We start from the raw sequence: 22,251 nt of genomic DNA, 5'->3' as shown, positions 1-22,251 counted from the left end.
GCCCCCTCCCATGGGACAACCTGATCACCTTTTATTCCACCCCCACCAGCGTTTAGAACAGTGCTTCCCACATAGTAAGCGCTTAACAAATGCCATCATTATTATTCTAACACCTTGTAATCTCCCCATTGCTTAGAACAGTGCTTTGCACACAGTAAGCACTTAACAAATGGTATTATTTGTATAGGCCTTCCCAGACTGAGCCCCCTCCTTCCTCTCTCCCTCCTCCCCCTCTCCATCCCCCCCGCCTTACCTCCTTCCCCTCCCCACAGCACCTGTATATATGTATATATGTTTGTACGTATTTATTACTCTATTTATTCTATTTATTTTATTTTGTTGATATGTTTTGTTCTCTGTTTCCCCCTTCTAGACTGTGAGCCCGCTGTTGGGTAGGGACCGTCTCTAGATGTTGCCAACTTGGACTTCCCAAGCGCTTAGTACGGTGCTCTGCGCACAGTGAGCGCTCAATAAATACGATTGAATGACTGAATGACTGAATGACTGACTGACTGAATGAATGAATGATGGACCTCCTCAGCCAATGGGCGCAGGGCGCGGGAGAGACCGGGCCGCGGGGGGCGGGGCCTAGTGTTGATTGATGGGCCTCCTCAGCCAATGGGCGCAGGGAGAGGGCGGGGCCTCATGGGGGGCGGGGCTTTGGTTTGATTGATGGGCCGCCTCAGCCAATGGGCGCAGGGCGATGGAGGGGCGGGGCCGTGGGTTGATTGATGGTCCTCCTCAGCCAATGGGCGCAGGGAGAGGGCGAGGCCGGGCCGCGGGCCAGCGAGGGGCGGGGCCTCGTGTTGATCGATGGGCCTCGCCCGCCAATGGGCGCAGGGCGCGGGCGTGTGGGAGCGCGGCGATTGGCGGGTCCGGGCGGCGGGTCCGGGGGAGCCGGGGGAGCCGGGGGGGCCTGGGGTCCGGGGGCCACCGCCCTAAGCAGTCCGCGCTCCGACGGGCCGGGGAGCGGGTCGGGGAGCGGGAGCGGGAGCAGGCGAGGCGAGACCCGCGCGCGCCGCCGCCGCCGCCGCCTCCACCTCCACCTCACACCGCCCCCTCACACCGGCCCGCACACCGCCTTCGGGGAGCGTCGGGGCTCCGGGCTTCCCGGGCTTCCCTTCCCGGGTTTCCCTTCCCTTCCCTTCCCTTCCCGGGCGGGCGGGCGTCCGGCCGTCCGGCCGGCATGACCCACTTCAACAAGGGCCCGTCCTACGGGCTGTCGGCCGAGGTGAAGAACAAGGTAGGGCCGGGGGCCGCCGGGGACGGGGGGGAGGGTTGGGGCCCTGCTTCCCGCCAGAGGGGCGGGGGAACACCACACACACACACACACACACACACACACCCACACACACACGTGGACGACGACCACCTCGTCACCTCCTCCTCCTCCTCCCCTCTTCATTCTCCTCTTCTCCTTGTCCTTGTCCCCCCTTCTCCTCCTCCTCCTCTCCTCCTTCTCCCCCCTTCTCCTCCTCCTCTTCTCCTGCTCCTCGTCCTCCCCTTCTTCCTCCTCCTCCTCCCTTCCTCCTCCTCCTCCTCCTCCCCCCTCCTCCTCTTCCTCCTCCCCCCTTCCTCCTCCTCCTCCTCCCCTTCTTCCTCCTCCTCTCCTCCTCCCCTTCCCTTCTTCTCCTCCTCCCCTTCTTCCTTCTCTCCTCCTCCCCTTCTTCCTCCCCTCCTCCTCCTCTTCTTCTCCTCCTCCCCTTCTTCCTCCTCCCCCTCCCCTTCCCCTTCTTCCTCCTCCTCCTCCCCCTCCCCTTCTTCCTCCTCCTTTCCTCCTCCTCCTCCCCTTCTTCCTCCTCCTTTCCTCCTCCTCCTCCCCTTCTCCTCCCCTTCTTCCTCGTCTCCTCCTCCTCCTCCTCCCCTTCTCCTCCTCCTCACTTTCTTCCTCCCCCTTCTTCCTCCTCTTTTCCTTCTCCTCCTCTTCTCCTCCTCCTCCCCTTCTCCTTCTCCTCCCCTTCTTCCTCCTCTCCCCTTCTCCTTCTCCTCCCCTTCTCCTCCCCTTCTTCCTCCTCTCCTCTTCTCCTCCTCCTCTCCTTCCTCCTCTTCCTCCCCTTTTCCTTCTCCTTCTCCTCCTCCCCCCCCCTCCCCCTCCCCCTTCTCCTCCCCCGCCCCCGGCCCCATTGTTCCCCGAGGGAGCAGAGCCCTGCCCGCAGCGCCCCGGGAAGACAACGGTCCGCGGGCGTCCCGGCCCGCCTATTTACTGAGCGCCTCCTGGGGCGGGGGGGGGTGAGCGGTGGGGGTCCCAGCCCTGCACTGGGCGGTCGGCACAGCCCACCGTTCATTCGGTCGCCTTGACGGACGGCTGACCGCCCGCAAAGCCCCGGACTGCTGCGGTTGGGAGAGCCCCCTCCAACACCAAACGGACACATTCCCTGCCCACGGGGAGCTCACAGTCCGGACGGCGGGGGGGGGGGGGCGGGGGCGGCGATAGACGTCGATACGAATAAATAAAACGATAGACATAAGGGCCGCGGGGCAGGAAGGGGGGGCGAGAGCAAAGGGAGCGAGAGCGGAAGAGTGGGGCTTATCAGGGAAGGCCTCTTGAAGGAGGTGAGCCTTCAATATTCATTCGTTCAATCGCATTTATTGAGCGCTTACCGGGTGCAGAACACTGTACTAAGCGCTTGGGAAGTACAGGTTGGCTACATCTAGAGACGGTCCCTACCCAGCGACGGGCTCACAGTCGTATCTATTGAGCCCTGAATGTAATAATAATAATGGTGATGGTATTTGTTAAGCGCTTACTATGTGTCAGGCACTGTACTAAACGCTGGGGTTTTAGGAGAATCCCGCCGGTGCCCCCTTTTTTTGCGTGGCTTTTCGAAGAAGCTCAATGGCTTCGAAGCCCGCGTCCCGCCCTTCCCCGTGGGGACAGATAGACGGCTTTTCGGCCGCGCTTTCCTTGTGCAGAGTGCTGTACTGAACGCCTGGGAGAGTCCAGACCAGTCCCTTGGAGTCACTGGGCCCGTGTCCTGGCCACGGCGAGCTTGCGGCCTAGAGGAGGAAAAGCCTCCCTGTTGTCTGCGGGAAAAGTTCTGCGGCCTGGCTGGAAAACTGAGCCCCCTCCTCCATCCCACATCAGCTGGGGCGTCCACAAAGTGTCCACCCAGAGTGGCGGGGATGGGATCACCGCCCAATCCCCTCCCGCCATCTCCCCCGTGTCGGTCCTGGCCAGCGGGGTGAGGGCCTGCCCTATTATTGGGTCCTTTCAGGCCTTTAGTCCTTCCTTCATTCCTTCCTTCATTCAATTGTATTGATTGAGCGCTTACTGTGTGCAGAGCACTGTACTAAGCGCTTGGAAAGTACAAGTCCGGCCACAGATAGAGACAATCCCCACCCAACAGTGGGCTCACAGTCTGGAAGGGGGGAAACACAACAAGTAGACAGGCAGCAATAGCATCAAAATAGGTAAGTTGAATTACGGCTATAGACACGTCATTAATAAAATACATAGAATAATAAATATGTACAAACATAAAGGCGGGTAGAGCAGAGGGAGGGAGTTGGGGTGATGGGGAGGAGGAGCAGAGGAAAAGAGGGGCTCAGTCTGGGAAGAGCTCTCAGGGCTTAAAAATATGGAATGTTTCACAAATTTACGTGTCACCTACCTTCCTGAGCCCTTATTTTGTGCGCAGCACTGTAATAATGATAATAATGAGGGTATTAAGCGCTTTTACTAATGTGCCAAGCACCGTTCTAAGCGTTGGGGTAGATACAAGGTAATCAGGTTGCCTCACGTGGGGCTCACAGTCTTCATCCCCATTTTACAGTTGGGGTAACTGAGACAAAGAGAAGATAAATGGCGGAGGCAGAATTAGAACCCACAACCTCTGACTCCCAAGCCTGGGCTCTTGTTACTAAGCCACGCTGTGTCTCTACTAAGCGCTTGGGACAGTATCATGTAACGATGCAGCAGGCACGCCCCCAGCCCACAAAACCAGCCCACAGCCTGGGGGGGCCGGGGGGAGATGAGACAGACATTAATAGAAATAAATTACAGATACAGGCGTAAGTCATTCATTCATTCCATCATTTATTGAGCGCTTACTGTATGCAGACCACTGTACTAAGCGTTTGGAAAGTACAATTAGGCAACAAATAGAGACAGTCCCTACCCAACAACGGGCTCACAGTCTAGAAGGGAAGTCATTGAAGTCTCCCAAGCGCTTAGTACAGTGCTCTGCACATAGTAAGCTCTCGACAAATACTGTGTGCAGCCCCACTTTTTCCTCTTCTCCCACTCCCTGCTGCATCACCCTGACTTGCTCCCTTTGCTCTCCCCCCCCCAGCCCAACACCACTTATGTACATATCAATAATTTTATTTATTTTTACTGTCTGTTTATTTGTATTGATGTCTGTCCTCCCCACCCCCCATGCCACCTATCTATAATTTTATTTATTTTTACTGATGTCCGTCGTCCCCCACCCCAGACCGTGAGCTCGCTGTGGGCAGGTATTGTCTCTCTTTGTTGATGTCTGTCGCTCCCCACCCCAGACCGTGAGCTCGTTGTGGGCAGGGATTGTCTCTCTTTGTTGCTGTACTGTACTTTCCAAGCGCCCTAGCACAGAGCTCTGCACACAGTGAGCGCTCAGTAAATACGTGGAATGAATGAATGCACAACAATACAGCAGACACATCCCCAGCCCACGACGAGCTGACAGTCTGGAGAGGGACCGGGAGGACAGGACGGATATTAATAGAAATAAATTACAGATACGGACCTAAGTTATCGTAGTCTCCCAAGCGCTTTGTACAGTGCTCTGCGCACAGTAAGTATGGCCGACGACTTTCTTGCTGTCTGATTTGCATCCCCCAGCTTGTGCTGGGAGAAGTTGGCTGGGGTCTGGGAAAAAGATGAGGCGGCGGCCCCCTCCTCTTCCCACTCCCCCTTCTTCCCGAGCCCCCTCCTTCCCTGACATTCCAAGCGGATGACATCAGGGGCTTCTGGGGGGGAGGGGAGGGATGGATGGAGGGAGGGATGGAGAAGAGGGATGGAGGGAGAGGAGGGGGCGGCGAGGACCAGCCAATCAGCCTGCTGGGCGCCGGGCACAGAATGCTCATTGTCTCCTTTTTGGCCTTCCCAGCCCAAAGACTCCACAAAGAAGGGCCGCTCCGCGCCGATCCGCCTCAGTTTCCATTAACCTCCCGGGAACCCAAGCATTTCAGGATCACCCCACCCAATTCGTCTCTCTCCGCTCCACTCGTTCATCCACCGGGGCTGAATCGTACTTTCCAAGCGCCTAACCCCCGGAGCGCTCACCAGATACGATCGATTGAAGGAATTCACTCATTCAGTCGTATTTATTGAGCGCTCACTGTGCGGAGCGCTGCCCGGATGCTTCAGCGATGTTACTCGTTGCTCCTGTGGTAGATTGGGACCGAATCTTAAAAACGCGTGGCATCGTTCGGGCTGGATCTGATCGGGTGGCGTCGGAGGAGTAATGCTATTGTCAGAGCCTTGGTCTCCGGCCACGGTTACAGGATTCTTAGTGTCGGGTAATACTCCTTGGAGCTAAAAAGATGAGTAAAGTGTTTAGATGTAAAAAGCTTTGAGGACCTTTTTCTTACCTTACGTGTGGAGAACAGAAATCCTGGCTTCCTTTTTGGGCTTCTCCGCACATGAGAAACCTCGAGGCTGAGTTCGGCAGCCACCTTTTTGATGCCTAGATATATTTTGAAGGAGCGAACCCCATAATTTTTTAGAATATGTCCACTCAAGGGCTTTGGTAATCATCATCATCATCAATCGTATTTATTGAGCGCTTACTATGTGCAGAGCACTGTACTAAGCGCTTGGGAAGTACAAATTGGCAACAGACAGTCCCTACCTGACAGTGGGCTCACAGTCTATAATACTGTCCTATCACTCTGTAATGGCTACTGCTTAGGAAATGCTTCAAAGGATATGTTTGGAAATGATTCTCAAAGTGCACTGTTACCTTTTAGCTAATTTCTGCTTTTGAATTTAGAGTAAAATTTTGCAATCTGCTTTCCGTTCCTTCTGTTCTATATCCCCCCCCCCCCCCCCCACTTTTCTTTTGGCTCATTTTTCTCTATTGGTCAGTTAGGCTTAGCTTCTGAGAGAACATATGCTGTGTGACAATGTAGAAAAATGGCTCAAGAAACTTTGATTCAAAACTTGGGTGTTTCCATCCGGATAGCTTTTGAAGATCTAGCTCAGCTTTCAGAAGACCTCTGTGACTTTGCCATGGTTTAAAAGCTAAAAAAAAAGCCCAAAATTTCATCCATTCCCAGCTAAATGACTTTAATTGCTTTGTAGAGATAATCGGCAACACACACATTTTATTTTTCCACATTCAGAAGTTACACTATCTGCCAAGTTGTCTTACCTAAATTGTAGCAGATATTTTCCGATCCCAGGGGATGGTGGCTCTCTTTGGATGACCAAGGGAAAACCTTCCTGGTTTTTTACCCAGTAAATGAGGTACTGATTTTGGCAGTCTTTTCTTGGCTCTTAACGTCTCACATCCAGTTCTGTAAAATGGAGAAGAAACTGCCAAAAATGTTTCTCATTTTGAAAAAGAAAAAAAAACACTAAGTGACACTTGTAGCGTAGTAGCCTAAAACAATATTTTTGACCTTCCAAAACCACGGGGCCAAGAGTGACACCCTAGAATGCTCCTTTTGGCTTACTCAGTCCCATCACAAGTCTGCATCTGTCTCACCTTTCAATTTTTCAAGCGGGGCAACTAGGAGAAGGGATGCCACAACCATATTTGGTAATTATTACTGTTCTGTAAAATCCTTTCGTCTAAAGAAATCCACAAGATTGTCAGCTCCTTGAAGGTGGGGGTCATATATACTCCAAACCCCTAATGCAATTCTCTGCATACAGAAGGGGTTCAGTAAAGCCTATTGGTTGACTCTCTAAATCTGATTTAGCAAAGACAAAGTCTTCTAAATTAGCCTGTTGACTGTACACTCCACCCTTTTAAGCCTTGATTTAAAACCCTCTTGGTTAGCCCATGCGTAGCCCTCATGGACTCAGTGGAAAGAGCAGGGGCTTGGGAGTCAGAGGTCATGGGTTCTAAGCCCAGCTCCGCCATATGTCAGCTGTGTGACTTTGGGTAAGTCACTTAACTTCTCTGTGCCGCAATTACCTCATCTGTAAAAATGGGAATTAAGACTGTGAGCCCCATGTGGGACAACCTGCTTACCTTGTATCCCCACCCCTCCCCAGTGCTTAGAACGGTGCTTGGCACATAATCCCATTATTATTATTCTGCCTTCTGTGATTCTTTGCTTTGCCATCAGACTTGGTTATTTATATCAGAGGGAGCAGTTTTTTTAATGAAGTAATGGGTTTGTTGGTTTTTCCCCAGTGGATTCCAGTTCAGAACATTTTAGGGTGATGATAAGGGCACAGCTATGTGCTTCCTAAAGAGAATAATAGCGTTTCATGAGAAGAATCTGGTTGTCTTCAGCCTAACCTGGAGTCCCAGCTCTATCTTGGCGAGCGGCAACAGAGCAGACTTGGTCCCAGGACTCCCATGTGCTGACATTAAATGAAGGCTCACATTTTTCTTTCCCTTCTGATTCAGTAACTGAACACGGTATTGCATCCGGGTAACTCGGTACCGGTACTGCTCTACTTCAGTGTAAAGTTAACTCTTTACATTTCACTCTTTGTACTTCTGGTAGCCCTTGAAAATGTAAAAATATCAAATGTGAAAATGAGCATAAACTAATTCCATTTTTTTTCAGTATCATTCGTATTTACTGAGCGCTTACCGTGTGCAGAGCACTGTACTAAATGCCTGGGTGAGGACAATAAAACAGAGTTGGGTAGACACATTCCCTGCCCACAGTGAGCTTGCAGTCTAGAGCCTGTTTAATAATAATAATAATGATGGTATTTGTTAAGCGCTTACTGTGTGCAAAGTACTGTTCTAAGGGCTGGGCAGGACACAAGGTGATCAGGCTGTCCCACAGGCTCACAGTCTACAGATGAGGTAACCGAGGCACAGAGAAGTTAAGTGACTTGCCCAAAGTCACACAGCTGACAAGCGGAAGAGCTGGGATTAGGACCCATGACCTCTGACTCCCAAGCCTGGGCTCTTTCCACTGAGCCACACTGCTTCTGTTTAGAAGGCTTATATTAACTCTGAGGCTTGTGACCACCTCGGATTCAGATTGGGGTGGTCGAGAGGGCTGATGGTAGTTTCTGCAGCCCCGTGAATAGCAGATGTGGGTAGAATAACTCTGTAGCCACGTGAAGTTAGATGGCACGTTCCTCCAGCTTCGGATGCCATTGTGGACCACTGACTCATTTGGGTTCATATGGACCAAAGTGTGGATGGCTCAAGGCTCCTGGAACAACCTAAGAATGTCCGCCGATTGTGGAACTGCTATTTGAAGTAGATAGAGGCAACTGGATGGACTTTGTGAAATATATGTACGCTAGCCAAAAGTCAGTCTGGAATAGGATTTAAAAAGTTCTGAAAAGGATTGCCAGGAAATCTTGATGGATTCATGGTCAAATGACTCCTAGATCAGGTGGTTCAAGCGAACACTTTTATTTTGGCTTGAGAGAAGACTTCCTGAAAGAGGAATCCTATTTTATGTAGCTCGGATCAGGTAATAATGCATATGAATGGGGGTGGGAGATGGTGACACCCAGAATAATTGACAGATGGAAGGTAGAAGAGGATGGAAATAATAATAATGATGGCATTTAAGTGCCATAAGTTGATGGCTATATGCCATCTATAAGCGCTGGGGTAGATACAAGGCACTCAAGTTGTCCCGCGTGGGGCTCACAGTCTTCATCCCCATTTTCCAGATGAGGGAACTGAATCACAGAGAAGTTAAGTGGCTTGCCCAAGGTCACATAGAGAAGTGGTGGAGGTGGGATTAGAACCCATGTCCTTTGACTCCCAAGCCCGGGCTATTTCCACTAAGCCACGCTGTTGGATATGGAGATGAGTAAATGCTTGGGTGGTGTAGCATGAAAGTCATTCTGTTCAGAAGTGGTTGCATGTGTAAGCAGAGGGGGGATATGACTTGGAGAGAAGAAAGATCAGTTGGGGAAGCCTCCTTGTTGAGGTGGAACTTCAGAAGGGCTTTGAAGATGGGGAAAACTGTGGTCTGGCAGGGTTGAAGATGAGAAGAGAGCTCCAGGAAGGAAGAAGGGCGTGAGCCAGGGGCTGGGAGTGGGAGAATCTGGAATAAGGGAAGGGGCCGGGGCTGGATCTTGGGAATGTGAGCTGGCATGTAGTGGAAGAGAAGAGTACAAGAGTAAGAAGGTGAGAACTGATCAGGCTGCCTTAAATAATAATAATAATAATGATAATGGCATTTATTAAGCGCTTACTATGTGCAAAGCACTTTTCTAAGCACTGGGGAGGTTACAAGGTGATCAGGTTGTCCCATGTGGGGCTCACAGTCTTAACCACCATTTTACAGATGAGGTAACTGAGGCACAGAGAAGTTGTGACTTGCCCAAAGTCACACAGCTGATAATTGGCGGAGCCGGGATTTGAACCCATGATCTCTGACTCCAGAGCCCGGGCTCTTTCCAGTGAGCCACGCTACTTCTCACGGCAAGCTGCTTCTCACAAGCCAGTGGCCAGTCGTTTCTGCTTGGTGTTAAGAGGAAAGTAATCATTAGAGAAGCAGCGTGGCTCAGTGGAAAGAGCCCGGGCTTTGGAGTCAGAGGTCATGGGTTCCAATCTCAGCTCTGCCAATTGTCAGCTGTGTGACTTTGGGCAAGTCACTTCACTTCTCTGTGCCTGCTACCTCATCTGTAAAATGGGGATTAAGACTGTGAGCCCCCCGTGGAACAACCTGATCACCTTGTAACCTCCCCAGCACTTAGATCAGTGCTTTGCACTTAGTAAGTGCTGAATAAATGCCATCATTATTATTATTATTTAAAGTTTTTGAGGAGTGGAGAGATGTGTGCAGAACAAGGTTTTTAGAAAGATGATTCAGGCCAGCAGACAGAAGTGTATGCTGGAGAGGGTGGAGGCCGGGAGACCACTGAGGAGGTCGCTACAGTAATTAAGTCAATCAGTCAGTGGTGTTTATTGACCACTCAATGTGCTCAGAGCACTGTACTAAGCACTTGGGAGAGTACAGTATAATAGAGTTGGTAGACATGGTCCCTGCCCACAAGGAGCTGACAGTCTAGAGATGAAGAGCATCTGGATCATGGGGGTGGTTTTTTAGATGGAGAGGACGGGCAGCTGTGCTATTTATAGGAGCTAATGCTGTATGGGAATGTTTTGTTTTTATTCCTTTTCCAGCAGTTTGTGCATTTGCATTGTAGATTTAAAGAGCGGCTACTTTCCAGTGTCCTGCTATGTCGAGTCTCTTTGTGGGTAACCCCATACTTCTTGTTTCTCCTCTCCGCCCTTTTATTGCCCCCCCCCCCTTTGATGTTTCGTGCTCAGCACACAGTAAGCGCTCAACAAATACCGTCATCATCATTAGTAATTCTATCAGTGTGGAAAGTGAAAGAGGGAAGTGAAACCTTAATAAATCAATCCATTTCACTGCTTGCTAGAATTCTGGTGAAGGATTTAGTGACGAACTCGTTTGAAAGTAGTATATTTGGTACCGAGTTGAATGGTATTTAGTCAATGATTGCCCTTGGCTGAGCTCTGGGGTAGATTCAAGAAAATCAGGTCAGACAGGCCCTTTCATATATAAAGTATCCATTAGCACAGCTAATGAGATGTAGTGTGGCCTAGTGGATAGAGCCTGCGCCTGGGAGTCAGCAGGACCTGAGTTCTAGTCCTGACTAGTCCTGACTCTGCCACTAGTCTGCTGTGTGACCTTGGGCAAGTTACTTCACTTCTGTGCCTCAGTTCCCTCATTTGTATAATGCTAAGCGCTTAGTACAGTGCTCTGCACACAGTAAGCGCTCAATAAATACCACTGATTGATTGATCAAGACTGAGCCCCATGCGAGACTTGGATCGGGTCCAATCTGATTAGCTTGTATCTACCCCGGCATTTACGACAGTGCCTGGTACATAGAATGTATGTAACAAAGACCATTAAAACAAAAAAAAACACAAATCCAGAATCAGGTGTTCATGAATGATTTTTATGTCCCCTCCCTTCTGTTATTAGCTATTGACATATTGGCAAAGAACCATATAGTCTTAGTTGTGATTAGGCGTAGCTCAGTGGAAAGAGCTCGGGCTTGGGAGTCAAAGGTCATGGGTTCTAATCCCGGCTCCGCCACTTAGCTGTGTGACCTTGGGTAAGTCACTTCACTTCTCTGTGCCTCAGTGACCTCATCTGTAAAATGGGAATTAAGACTGTGAGCCCCACGTGGGACAACCTGATTACCTTGCATCTCCTCCCCCAGTGCTTAAAACAGTGCTTGGCACATAGTAAGCGCCTAACAAATGCCATCATTATTATTAGGGTAAGAGAGGTGTACCTATAGGGTGACCGAACTTCCCAAGCAAGCGAACATCCTTCTTCCTCCCCCAACTCTTGACTTCCTTGCCTAAGTGCTGTCTGATTTTGTTGTTGTTGTTGTAGGGATAATATTTTTACTCGTGATAGGAAATGATGTGTCTAATTGTGGAGGAACAGGAAAATAGTCTTTGAATCTCATGGTCATTTTGGGCTTCCAAGGTAGGCTATCAGTCCTGGCGTTTGCAGTATCCTGTTGGCTATAGAATTCATTCCTCATGTTTGGAAGTCTTTAAAGCTTTTTAAGTTTAAGATTAATATGTAGTCCATTTATGTTTTTAGTAGTGACTGCTTTTTCCAGTGTTAAAGTTAATAATGTTCAGCCCAACTCAAGTGTTGATTACATAGGTTTGCATCTGTATTCTTGTTCATGAAAAATCTCTGAAGAAGATGCCAGCGACTCTCCTCAAACCCGCTTAGATTCTAGACCTTGTTTCTACCTGAAAATTCTTCCTTTGAGGAACTTCATTTGTTTCCTCAATTTCATTCTTTTAAATTGGAAGAACCATGAAGAAACAATGTTCAGAAAGATTTTTAAATGGGACAGTCTTGGACTTTTATTCAGTTTTAGGGAGTCGGAGAATTTCTAATGATATTGATAATTGATAACACCTTTTCTGAGGTGATCAGGCCTTCACCCGTATTACCAGTGAGATGAGTTATATTATTTGGTAAGCAAAGAACTAGATGGCCAGAGCTCCTGAGGCATCCGGTTAGATGTGTAGTAACTATTCTTAATTAACCCTTCCTGTGAATGCACTCTTCTAATTAATGTATTATCAACTAATACTTAGTGTACTGATACACATTGGTGTTGATTATATGTCTGTTTCCCTTGTTAACCTCTACCCTGAAGGAGATTAGGCTGCATATTCTCCCAAGAGTCCAAAGTAGTGCTATCCCTTTGTAAGTACTCAATAAATATTTGTGGTCTGATTATTTTAATGGGGGAAAAAATCGAAACGAAACACAAATACTCTAGATGTACTTTGCTCTGCACACAGTAAGCGCTCAATAAATACGATTGAATGAATGAATGAATGAATCTACTGACATTTCGAGGATCCCCAACTGTATTTTTAAAATAGATGAGGAGTCTTGGCTTTATTGGAATCATTACTCACATAAAAATCGCTCCACGTTATGGTGAATATCTGAAAGCCACCCCATTTGCCCCCTCTTCTTCCTTCAAGAGAAGTGCAATCTGGTCGTATATTCCCCACATTTTTTTCTCCCGATTTGAATGGGGTTGGCAAGCTTGGGTCATAAAAGAAAAGGACTGATAACAAGATATTTGAATGCATTGGTTTGGGTACAACTAGACTAACTGACTCCCCAGCTAACGCCAAGCTTAAGCAGTAGTTGGGTAGTGTTAATAAGAGGAAGAGCTAATACGAAGTAATTAGAACTTTTCGAACGTTTCTAAAGTCTTTTTGATAGTTGTGCCTTTTGGGCCTTTCTCATTCTGCATCCCAGTTGTAAATCTGTCTCAGGAACCGGGGTCAATCAATTGTTGATATTTGAGTGCACAGCACTCTTTTTGTTACATTCTCTCCCGTCCATGAGAAGTCTACTGTTGGGGCAGACCCACAGAATGGTTTGCAAATTGTGGGGGCAAGAGGAGGAACGTGGATAAAATAGGAAGTAAAGCAAACAGGACTGAATTCAATGTCAAGAATGAATCTGAGTCAGGTGAGAGATGTGTGCCGAGTGGTATTCCTTCAGGGAAGTGGTCCAGCTAGCATAGGGAGGAAGGTGGAGAGGCATGTCAACTGCACATCTTAGCTGCAGTACATTCGTTTGTGCCATAGGAGCTTGGACGCTTTTCTTGGCATTCCAAAATCCTCTCAGAACATCAGGGAGCTCTTCAAGTACTCCACTGGGCTGTGAACCATTGATTGAAAGAAAAAAGAAATCACTGTGCTAGGACGTAAAGTTTGCTGTAGGCCGGGAACATGCCTACCAACTCTGTTATGTTTTACTCTCCCAAGCACTTCGTACAGTGCTCTGCACACAGTAGGTGCTCAATAAATGCAATTGATTGATAGGTCAATGATGGAATTTGATTATGCCATCTAAAAAATGTGGTGGTGGGTTTTGCGTGTGTGTGTGTGTGAGTCTTCCCCCTTGCCCTTTGGGGAAGAGCTAAAATAATCTTGGTGACAAAAACACACCTCCACCAGGCTAAGGCCATGACTCCATTTGGTTCTTTCTGTCTCAACAGCAACTGACATTTTTCCTGAAAGTAATTCAGTCTGAGTTAAATTGGCTGTATGCGCAGTTTACCTACTTGGTGTAGTTTAACCTTCTGGAAGATGCAGAGCCAGTAGAGAGAGCACTGTGGGAAGGGATCCTAAGCCCTTCCCAGATCTGAGCCTACCAGAATGTCACAACACATCTTAATTCAGATGCTATCACCATCACATATAAGAATTTCATTTGGAATGTTCTATAGGTGTACAAATACAGCAGTCTTCCTCTAGTGCCTCCAGATGCTTTCTTAGTGTCTATGATTAATAATGGAATTTTTGCCAACTGCTGTTGATACAGACAATAAGGGAATGAATTGAAACAGCATGATGGGATGGATACAGTGTGGGCCTGAGAGTCAGAAGGTCATGGGCTTTAATCCCAGCTCCACCGCTTGTCTGCTGTGGGACTTGGGCTAGCCACTTCATTTTTCTGTGCCTCAGTTACCTCATCTGTGAAATGGGGATTAAGACTTTGAGCCCCATGTGAGACAGGGATTGTGTCCAGCCCAATTTGCTTGTATCCACCCCAGTGCTTGGTACAGCGCCTGGCACAAAGTAAGCGCTTAACTCATGCCATAATTATTATTAATTATTAAGGCATTCTAACCCAAACTTTTTGTTGCTTCCAAGCACTTTTGTAGAGTTAATGGTATTTATTGAGCGCTTATTGTGTGCAGAGCACTGTACAAAGTGCTGGGAAGGTACAGTACAAGAGGGTGGGTAGACACGTTCCCTGCTCACAACAAGCTCACAGTCTAAAGGGGGAGACTGACAGTGATAGAAATAATTTGCATTTTATTTAAGAGGTGCTACATTATGAAACATAATGTGTACTCTGTGCACTTGGTGGGAACTCAAAATTGGATATTTACTTCAATCACGAATGTTTATCAATCACCTACTGGGTATGGAGCGTTCTACTAAGTACTGGGAGATTGCCATAAATTTAGTTGACATGATCTGTACCTTCAAAGTGCTTATAATCTAGTGGAGGAAATGGGTGGGAAAATATTGCTAAAACGTATGTGAGTTAGGGTTAAGTAATAGGGTGTGTAAAGAATTTACAAAGGTGCTTCACGGGGTGGGACTAAAATGCTTAGTTGGTGTAGAATTGTTGTAGAGACAATGGGGGGAAAGAAGCAGGATAAATTAATTGGGGTGAGGCATTCTGGAGGAGGTGAGATATTTTCAAAGGACTTTTGAAAACTGGGAGAGCTGTGGTTTGTGGCACTGGGATGGGAGGGCATGGATGAGATAACGGTGGGCAGGGAACGGGTCTATCAAGTCTGTTATTATTATCATAGCTTCCCAAGCGCTTAGTATAGTGCTCTGCACACGGTAAGCACTCAGTAAATATGATTGAGTGGAGAGATGACAAGGCCTGTGAGGAGGTGGCTTGAGAGGAACTAAACGTGAGTTGGAGGGTAGTGGGATAAGTAGGAAAGAGAACACTGAAGGTTTTGAAGTCAGTGGTGGTGAGTTTCTGCTTAAGGTGGAGAGGAACAAGTAACCATTTGAGATTTTTGAGGAATGGGAAGGTATCTGCAAAATAGCATTCTTGATTGCTGAGTGAAGTCTGGGCTGGAGTCGGGGTGGTAGGGGGGAACCAGTGAAGAACCTCATTACTCAAGTTATTTTCAACATGAGTTTCAGTAGTAAAAATTCTGGGCGTACAGGCAGCAGTACGCTGGAATACTAAGTACCCAAGAGAGTACTATTGGTGTAAAATTCATTCAATCACATTTATTGAGCGCTTACTGTGTGCACAGCACTGTACTAAGCATTTGGGAAAGTACAATACAACAATAAACAGTGGCATTCCCTGCCCACAACGAGCTCACACACAGATTCTGTCTTCTAGGACCTTAGGGGAGGGGAAGATCAGGTGAACACAGAAGTATTTAAAAATCGTGGGAGCAGGGAGGAAGAAACGGTGGGTACAGCTGGCATTAGTCAGAAAATGAAACGATGCATACATGTGATGGAAAAGTAATATTTCCTAGTACACGAGTGCAGCGGCCACAGACTCCCGGTAGTCTGTCAGTGACCTGCCCCCAAATCGTTCCCCTGTACATCGACTGGATTTGCAGAGTGTTGGCGGTGAATCAATCAGATGTGAAACTCGTACTAGGAAGATCATTTTGTGGGGGATTTTAGGGAGAAATTGTGTGTATCCTTTCATTCATTCAGCCGTATTTATTGAGGGCTTACTGTGTGCAGAGCGTTGTACTAAACGCTTGGGAAGTACAAGTCGGCAACATATAGAGACGGTCCCTACCCAACAGTCTAGAAGGGGGAGACAGACAACAAAACATGTAGATAGGTGTCAAAATCGTCAGAACAAATAGAATTAAAGCTATATGCTGCACGTCATTAACAAAATAAATAGAATAGTAAATAAGTACAAGTAAAATAGAGTAATAAATCGGTACAAATATATATGCAAGTGCTGTGGGGAGGGGAAGGAGGTAGGGCGGGGGGGATGGGGAGGAGGAGAGGAAAAAGGGGACTCAGTCATGTTAGAAGTAGCATGGCCTAGTAGATAGAGCCAGGACCTGGGTTCTAATCCCGGCTCTGCCACTTGTCTGCTCTGTGACCTTGGACTAGGCACTTTTTTTTTTAATGGCATTTATTAAGCGATTACTATGTGCAAAGCACTGTTCTAAGCACTGGGGAGGTTACAAGGTGATCAGGTTGTCCCACGGGGGGCTCACAGTCTTAATCCCCATTTTAGAGATGAGGGAACTGAGGCCCAGAGAAGTTAAGTGACTTGCCCAAAGTCACACAGCTGACAAGTGGTGGAGGCGGGACTTGAACCCCTGACCTCTGACTCCAAAGCCCATGCTCTTTTCCACTGAGCCACGCTGCTTCTAGAGCCACGCTGCTTCTTCACTTCATTTCTCGGGGTCTTGGTTACCTCATCTGTGAAACCGGGATTAAGACCATGAGCCCCATGTGGGACAGGGACTGTGTCCAACCTGATTAGCTTGTCTCTACTTCAGTACTTAATACAGTGGCTGCCACATAGTAAGTACTTAACAAATAACATAAAAAGTAGAAATAATGTCAGATTTCACATGACAGAGTGGCTGAAAAAGCATTCATTTCCCACAATATATATAAGTGAAGATTGTGGGGCACACTGTTTTGAAGCTCTCCTCTAAAAGAGCAGTGGCTTTGTAAATAGGGCCGTTTAGGTACTGTGGATGTGGGCAAAGGTGCTCTGCATTTATTCAGGCAGTTATTTAGTGCTTACTGTGTGCAGAGCACTGTAGTAAGCGCTTGGGAGAGTACCTTGTCAGGAATTGAGGGCTCAGTGTTGGGCTGTGTACTCCGAGGGATTTTAGTTCAGGAGGATTGGTGGGGAGGCATAATATAATCCCTTTCTGCCACTGGTGATGGATTATATGCCGAGCACCGTCATTCTAGCCCTTCTCCTTGTGGGTAGGCGAGAGAGAAATGCCAGTTGTCTAGAAACAGGAAATCTGAGACCTTCAGCAGCAGACGTTGTTCTGTCAACTGCCATTTTAGAAGCCATTTTGAGGGAGTTAGCCACAGTTAGCCCTGAAGAGGTTGGACTTTTGCTTCTTGGATTATTTAACCAAACTAGGAGGATAGTGTGACCGGGCATGGAAATCGACACAGATGTTCTCTGTGCTTGAAGTTTGCATTAGCTGTTTTGGGAGTGAATAAAGGAAAAAGGCAAGGGAAAAATGGGGTTCATCATAAGTGGACCTTGGCCCTTCCTTACTTTCCTCTGTTCCTAGTCAATACCCATTCTCCCATCTCCCCCAAAACAAATTCACAAGGCTTTCTAAAGGGATTACTTCTGTCACCACGTTAGAAAAATTATCCCAAACACTTTCCACTCCTGAAGTCACCAACAGAAATGCCTCCTTTCTCTCTCTCCCTCCCCGCAGCCAGTTATGGATGATCATGAAAGACCTATGGAGCTATTTGCAAATTTGCCCTTCATGGCAAAAATTCAAAAATGGGCGGCACCATCCACAACTTCCCTCAACAGTAGAGCTAGGCAGTTCCTCCTCCTCCTTTTCCTCACCTTCCTCTTGGCCCCATCTCCACCCCCAAGTAATAAACTAAATCCTTAAAATGAGGAATGAATAAGATGGGAAATGCTTTAAATTCACCCTGCTTGTTTTTTCAACACTAGCATTCACTCTTTTCATTTGCTCTTGCATTATCATTTTTCCCCTTTTAAAGATGAGTAAGGTGTTTTTGTCCTGAAAGAAGCTTGCTTAAAGTAGCCCAGTGCCAACGTTTTTGCACGCAGGCGGCAAAGATTGCCAAAGAATAGAATTTCTTTAGCTTATACTTTATAAGGTAACAACTTTTATTGAGTCTTCCAAGAAACTCTTCCCTGAAAAGTTATTATGCTGGGCTAGACGTAATCAATTTAGTAAAACTCACTTTACCTCACTCAAGTTATGCTTTCAGTTCCTTGGAAATTCTTTTTTTTTTTCCCCCAAAGTCGAACCTGGAGGATTTAGGTATCGTAGAGCAATGAATATACTCTTGAAGATGTAAATGGAAGGTAATGTGGATGTAAGTTGGTTACAGAAGCAGTCCAAATTACTCTGAAAAGATTATCTAGTCCAACTCAGGAATGCACAAAAGCCACTTGAACCGCTTGAACAGAATATATAGTTGATCTCTAAGGATCACTAGGGGATCAGTCGAGTATTCTAACTATGAAATAGTATCTGTCTTCTGTACCTTTGGCATTTCTCTTGTTTCCTGTGCTGTAGGAATGGGAATGTAACTATGCAAAAATTCACCTCATTCCTTTTAGACATAATAATTTTATGTAGCCATCTCAGGCCCAGACTCTTGATGGACTGATCTGCTGGTTGGATGGGGCCATTCCTAGCCTCTAAAATCTAAGTTCCTTGAGGGTGGAGAATGCGTCTGTTTATTGTATTGTACTCTTCCAAGCGCTTAGTGCAGTGATCTGCACTCAATTCGATTGAATGAACGGGTTCAATCAGTGGTGTTTATTGAGCGCTTACTATATGCAGGGCACTGTACTAAGCACTTGGAAAAGTACGCCATAATAGAGTTGGAAGACGCGTCCCCTGCCCACACTGAATTTACAGTCTAGAACGAGCTTCCAGCACAACAAACCCTGTGGAGAAAATCAGTTCATTCAATCGTATTTATTGAGCGATTATTGCGTGCAAAGCACTGTACTAAGCACTTGGAAGAGTACAATATAATCACAAACAGGCACATTCCTGCCCACAACGAGCTCACAGTCTAGAGGGGGAGAAAGTCATTCTGACTTCAGAAATGACTGTTATCTGCAACTGATATCTTAAAGGTACCATCAGAGCCCGTACTCGCTCTCCCGCCCCTGCCCCCCAGCTCTGTGCCCAAAACCGATTCCCAAAAAATGTGCACAAAATAACTGAGCAGAGTGACTCTTCAGACGGAAGTCTTTCCTACTTGGAAGTGCAGGAGGTAATATAAATCTCTGAAGGGTTGTTATTCCTGATAAGGCGGTAGTCAGGGGTCTCTACTTGCCTTATCGTCTGGGTCTGGATGTCCTCCCCGACAGAGGAGCAGATGGCTTTCTTGACCCATGGATTGGCTGTGTCTCATCTTCAGTTTATTCTCTCTTCTAGATCTCGCCAGGAGTGAGGGCATTTTTATTTTAATTTAAGCACGTACTATGTGCCAGGTGCTGTAGTATGCACTGGGGTAGATTAGGTTAATTAGGTTAGTCCCTGTCCCAAATAGGACTCCCAGCAGACAAGTGGCTGACGTGGTATTAGAACCCAGGTCCTTCTCACTTCCAAGCCCATTCTCCATCCACTAGGCTATCCTGCTTCTCAAGAACATCCAGAACTTCAAGAACTTCCCCACTTCACACCCTTAGAGCCTACTAGAAGTGTCCAGATCCTAGATCAGTAAAGACAATTGTTTGGCTACTGCCATCCTCTTCTGTGTGCTCCAGTTCTGGAAAGCAGGGTGGCGTGGGAAAAATCTTGATGGGGAATGCTTTATTGGAGAAGCAAGTTTGCAAGGAAATGTTCATTTTCCATTGGACTAACCGATCAATTCTAACCTTAGCCCTGGATATGGGCAGCTTGGGTAGAGCATGGGCCTGGGAATTAGAAGGACCTGGTTTCAAATCCCAGCTCCGCCACTTGTCTGCTCTGTGACTTGGGGCGAGTTGCTTAACTTCTCTGTGCCTCAGTTCCCTCAATCTGTAAAAACGGGGATTAAGACCGGAAACTCCATGTTGTCCAACCTGATTAGGTGGTTATCTAGGTGGTTATCTAGTAATGATAGTGTCTGTTAAGCACTTACTAGGTGTCAAACACTGCTTTAAGCGTGGGGGTAGATACAAACTAACCAGGTTGGACAAAGTCCATGTCCCACATGGAGCTCACAGCCTTAACCCCCATTTTACAGATGAGGTAACTGAGACCCAGAGAAGTCAAGTCACAGGCTTGCCCAGATTCACGCAACAGACAAGTGGCAGAGCTGGGATTAGAACCCAGGTCCTTCTGAAAGTCTGTGCTTTATCCACCTAGTCATGCTGCTTCTACCCCAGCACTTAGTACAGTGCACGAGCACTTACCAATTACCATTTAAAACAAAAAGCACATTAAATTAATGTCTAAACAGAAAACCTATTGATGTGCCTCTACAGGGATTAGGTTATTTTCTAGAAACACTCTGGAGCCTGTTTGGGTTATGTAGACCAACCTGTCCTTGAGAGTGCTCATTAATTCCCAAATTCACTTGGCAGAATTTGTAAAGCTTTTGCTTTACCGCATTTTGGTATATCTGTAGAGTACTGATTATTTTTCTAAACTTTTTAACATTTCGTAAATACCCTGAGAAGTTACTTGGATTACAGTGTAATGTCAGGGAACTTGTCCAAGGTTATGCAACAAAGGTGTACATAGGGCACAGCTGACGTTTGCTCTGGTGGAAAAAGAAAATAAAAGAAACCTCACCTGTGCAGTCCTTAGGAGTATAAACAGAGTGAGAGAACTGCAGAGTGAGAGAACTTCATCTGATAAAATTGTGACTGAGATCGGCTGAAGGTAGCGTGTGCCCATCCGTTAGAGGGGAAGGACACCAACTGCAGCCCTTAGCGGAGGGTAGCATATTAATGGTGTCATACTCCCCAGTCTCCCCCTCTGCCCCCTGAGAATTCCCGGCTCTCTTCTTCCCGGGAAGAAGAAGGAGATGCTCTGCGTTAGTTTGATTCTTGGTTGTGGTCATTCTGAGCCTCCCTCCGTGGCTGCGCCCAGGACACCTTTAATCAATCAGTCGTATTTAACCGCTTATCCTGGGCCCTTTCCAATCCCACGTGCAGGCGGGAAGTTTTGGCAACGTGATGGGTGTTCCCCCGATCAGTCGCCTGCCACGGATTTATACTCAACAGTGTTGGGACCCTCCATTCTGTCCATAACCTACTCTGCCTAATAATAGGAATAATAATGATAATTATGGTGTTAAGCGCTCACTTTGTGCCAAGCACTGTCCTAATCTCTGGGGTCCTTACAAGGTAATCAGGTTGGACACGGGCGCTGTCCCACATGGGGCTCAGTCTAAATCCCCATTTTACAGAGGAGGGAACTGAGGCCCAGAGAAGTGAAGTGACCTGCCCCAGGTCACACAGCAGACAAGTGGAGGAGCCAAGATTAGAACCCAGGTCCTTCTGACTCTCAGGCCTCTGCTCAATCCACTAGGCCACGGTAAATGACTGTTACATATCCTCAGATCATGAGGACTGGGGGGACAGGGCTGGGTGAATTCCTTGATGTTACACTGTAATCCAAGTAACTTCTCAGGGTATTTACGAAATGTTAAAAAGTTTGGAAAAATAATCAGTACTATATAGATATACCAAAATAAGGTAAAGCAACTTAATAGGTGCTGGGGTGGGGCTCTAGAAATTTCTCTGTCTTTACATTGCCCTCTCCCATGAATGGCTCCTCCTGCCCTCTCACTTTTGTGTGCCAGATTTTTATTCGCTCCCATGTAGATTTTGATCAGAAGTTTAAACTTTATTCCTACCCCAAAAATCAACTAAAACAATGGCGACTTGTACTTCCCAAGTGCTTAGTACAGCGCTCTGCACAGAGTAAGCGTTCAATAAATACGATTGAATGAATGAATAAGCGCTCAATAAATACGATTGAATGAATGAAGGAATGAATCCAAACCGGAAGTCCACTTCTCAGCCGGGCAGCCGGTGGGATGGGTGTAAAATGTGTCATTTGCTGGTAATTTCAGGGTCAGTGCCAATGTGCTTAGTACAGTGCTGTGCACACAGTAAGTGCTCAGTAAATATGAATGAATGAATGAATGAAAGGGACCATCATCACCATCACCATTAGTATGAGCACCTGCAGTGCACTAAGGATTTGAAAGCACGCAAAATATGAAATAGTCTTGGCCTCTGAGCTTACCGTCTAGCTGACGGTGGGGATAATATATAGTGGAAACAAAGGGACATAGTTGCAACTGGCAACAGCAAAAGAAAGCAGAATTAATCCAA

At 47.2% G+C, this 22,251-nt stretch overlaps 1 protein-coding gene and 1 long non-coding RNA gene across 2 annotated transcripts in view; one reads left to right on the top strand and one right to left on the bottom strand.

Moving 5' to 3' along the window:
• The first annotated feature begins 1,069 nt into the window (after window positions 1-1,069).
• CNN3 (calponin 3) overlaps window positions 1,070-22,251 on the top strand; it is a 42,039-nt gene continuing 20,857 nt past the window's right edge. Inside the window, exons 1-2 of the mRNA XM_038745002.1 lie at window positions 1,070-1,129; window positions 1,179-1,243. Of these exons, the coding sequence (XP_038600930.1) occupies window positions 1,187-1,243 (57 nt within the window). The 5' untranslated portion in view covers window positions 1,070-1,129; window positions 1,179-1,186. The remainder of the gene's footprint in view (window positions 1,130-1,178; window positions 1,244-22,251) is intronic.
• On the bottom strand, window positions 5,307-7,604 carry LOC119926702. The gene is made up of 3 exons (XR_005450361.1): window positions 7,458-7,604; window positions 6,357-6,501; window positions 5,307-5,518 (listed from the first exon to the last, which is right to left on the bottom strand). It is a non-coding gene; the product is annotated as an uncharacterized LOC119926702 (long non-coding RNA).

Source organism: Tachyglossus aculeatus, chromosome 4 (genome assembly GCF_015852505.1).
Source record: "Tachyglossus aculeatus isolate mTacAcu1 chromosome 4, mTacAcu1.pri, whole genome shotgun sequence".
Lineage (NCBI taxonomy): Eukaryota > Metazoa > Chordata > Mammalia > Monotremata > Tachyglossidae > Tachyglossus > Tachyglossus aculeatus.
This window is presented reverse-complemented; position numbering and strand designations above follow the sequence as displayed.